Here is a 2,477-nt window from a genome sequence, read left to right as displayed (position 1 = left end):
ATCCAGCCTGGGGCAGGGGGAAACCCCGTGGAGCAAGATCACCTTACCTCCACCACCCCACTGGGGGCCGGGCGACCCCGAGGGGACATCTCCCAGCAGAGCTTGTGTGGGGCCGGGGAAAACCCCACTGAGCGGGATCTCCTAGACCCACCGGCATCCCAGCGTCCCGGCGCCTGCGCCGACTGCGGGAAAACCTTCAGCCTGAGCTCGAACTTGCTGCGTCACCGTCGCGCCCACCTGGGTCAGAAGCCCTACCGGTGCGTTGAATGCGGCAAGGCCTTCGCCCAGAGCCAGCACCTCCTGGCCCACCAGCGGGTCCACACGGGCGAGCGTCCCTTCCTCTGCACCCAGTGCGGGAAGAGCTTCTCCCAGAGCCAGCACCTGCGCACCCACCGGCAGACCCACGGGGGCCAGCGGCCCCACCAGTGCCCCGAGTGCGGGCAGAGCTTCAGCCAGACCTCCAACCTCCTCAAACACCGCAGGGGCCACCTGGGCCACAAGCCTTTCCAGTGCGCCCAGTGCGGCAAAGGGTTTGGGGAGAGCTCCACCCTGATCCGCCACCAGCGCACCCACACCGGTGAGCGGCCCTACCGCTGCCCGGCCTGCGGCAAGGCCTTCAGCCAGAGCTCCAACCTCCTCAAGCACCAGCGCACCCACACCGGTGAACGGCCCTACCGCTGCGAGCAGTGCGGCAAGGCCTTCGGCAAAAGCTCCGCCGCCATCCTGCACCAGCGCACCCACACCGGCGAGCGGCCCTACCCCTGCCCCCAGTGCGGCAAGCGCTTCAGCCAGCGCCCCCACCTGGCCGCCCACTGCCGCGTCCACACCGGCGAGAAGCCCTTCGCCTGCCCCCAGTGCGGCCGCATCTTCAGCCAGAGCGCCACTCTGAGCCGGCACCGCCGCACACACCGGCTGGAGGGGGAGCAGGCGGGGGAGGCGCCCTGACCGGGAGGAGACGGGGGTTCGGAGAAGGAGGCGCTGTGCGAGAGCAGTGCACGGCGGGGGGAGCGCGTGGCCGGGGAGCACCAATACATAAGCACTGGGGGGACGCGGGGGGGAAGGGGCAACAACCGCAGCGGTTGTTGAGCCTTGATCCAGGGTAAAATGTGTGGACAGCGCCCAGGTGGAGGTGGGGGGACAGAGAAGCTGTGGCATGGGGGGTGGAGCTAATGGGGGGCATACAGAGACCCTGGTGTGTAGAGAAAGGGGAAATGGAGGGTACACCGAGCTCCTGGCAGGGGGGAGGGAGAGATGGGGGGGCACACAGAGTCCCTGGCAGGGGGGGTAATGGGGGACACCCATTAACCCAGAGCCCCTGGCATGGGGGAGAGAGGGAAATAAGGGGCACACAGATCCCCTGGCATGGGGGTGTCATGAGGGACGCTTAGAGCCCCTGGCCTGGGGGAGGATGTGAAGATGGGTGTTGCAGGGAGTCCCTGAAATAGAGATAATGGAGTGGCTGATATGGGACTTGATTAACAGAGAGTTAAAGGAGGGTCATATAATTAATGCCCATCCACATGGATTTATGGAAAATAGATCCTGTCAAACTAACGTGTTGTATATTTTTGGTGAGGTTACACATTTGATTGATGAAGGTAACAGTGTTGACGTAATAGACTTAGACCTCTGGAAGACATCTGAGTTGGTACTGCATGACATTTTGATTAAAAAAACTAGAATGACCACGGCCCACATTACATGGATTAAACACTGGGTAATTGATCCGTCTGCAAATGTAGCTGTAAACAGGGAATCATCATCATCAACTGGCTTTGTTTCCAGTGGCGTCCTGCAGGGATCAAGTCTCGGCCTGAGCTGTGTCACATTTTTACCAATGCCTTGGAAGAAAACATAAAAGCATCACTGGTAATATTTGCAGATGACACACACGCTGCGGGGAGTGGTAAACAATGAAGGGAACAGGTTACTGATACAGAGCGAGGTGGATCGCTTGGTAAGCTGAATGCAAGCAAACGATGTGCATTATAATAGGGCTACATGTAAATGTATACCTCTGTGAACAAAGACTGTTGGCCATAGATGGGGGACTCATTCCCGGGAAGCAGTGATTCTGAAAAGGCTTTGGGGATTGTGGTCGATAATGCGCTCCTGATGCAATGCTGTGACCAAAAAGGGCTAATACAATCCTTGGATGCATAAACAGGGGAATCTTGAGTAGGAACAGTCGTGGTGTTTTACCTCCGTGTTTGGCACTGGTGCGATAGGGTGGCCGGGTGTCTGGTTTTCAACCGGAAAGTCCGGTCAAAAAGGGGGCCTGACAGTGTCCGGTCAGAGCTACTGACCGGACACCTAAAGTCCAGTTACTGCGGGCAGGGACCTGCGCCAGCCCCTACTCACCTGGGGCCACCTCCTACCTGCGTTGGGCAGCTGCTGCTCCCAGCCTCCGCTCTGCAGGCGACCCGGGCTGAGGGAGAGGAGAGGGGAAAAGCAGCGAGTGGGGGGGGGGCTAGGGG

At 59.9% G+C, this 2,477-nt stretch overlaps 1 protein-coding gene across 1 annotated transcript; it reads left to right on the top strand.

Annotated features, from left to right (window-relative positions):
- Positions 1 to 162: 162 nt before the first annotated feature.
- LOC113408275 (zinc finger protein 572-like) lies at positions 163 to 945 on the top strand (the record flags this gene model as incomplete). Its single annotated transcript, XM_029913887.1, has 1 exon — positions 163 to 945. A coding segment is annotated over one exon (783 nt), but the record flags the coding sequence as incomplete, so codon positions are not given.
- Between the last annotated feature and the right edge of the window lie 1,532 nt (positions 946 to 2,477).

Source organism: Terrapene carolina, unplaced genomic scaffold, assembly GCF_002925995.2.
Source record: "Terrapene carolina triunguis isolate 2854851 unplaced genomic scaffold, T_m_triunguis-2.0 Scaffold5354, whole genome shotgun sequence".
Taxonomy (NCBI): Eukaryota; Metazoa; Chordata; order Testudines; family Emydidae; genus Terrapene; species Terrapene triunguis.
Note: the sequence above shows the minus strand (reverse complement) of the source record. Positions and strands in the feature narration are given on the sequence as shown.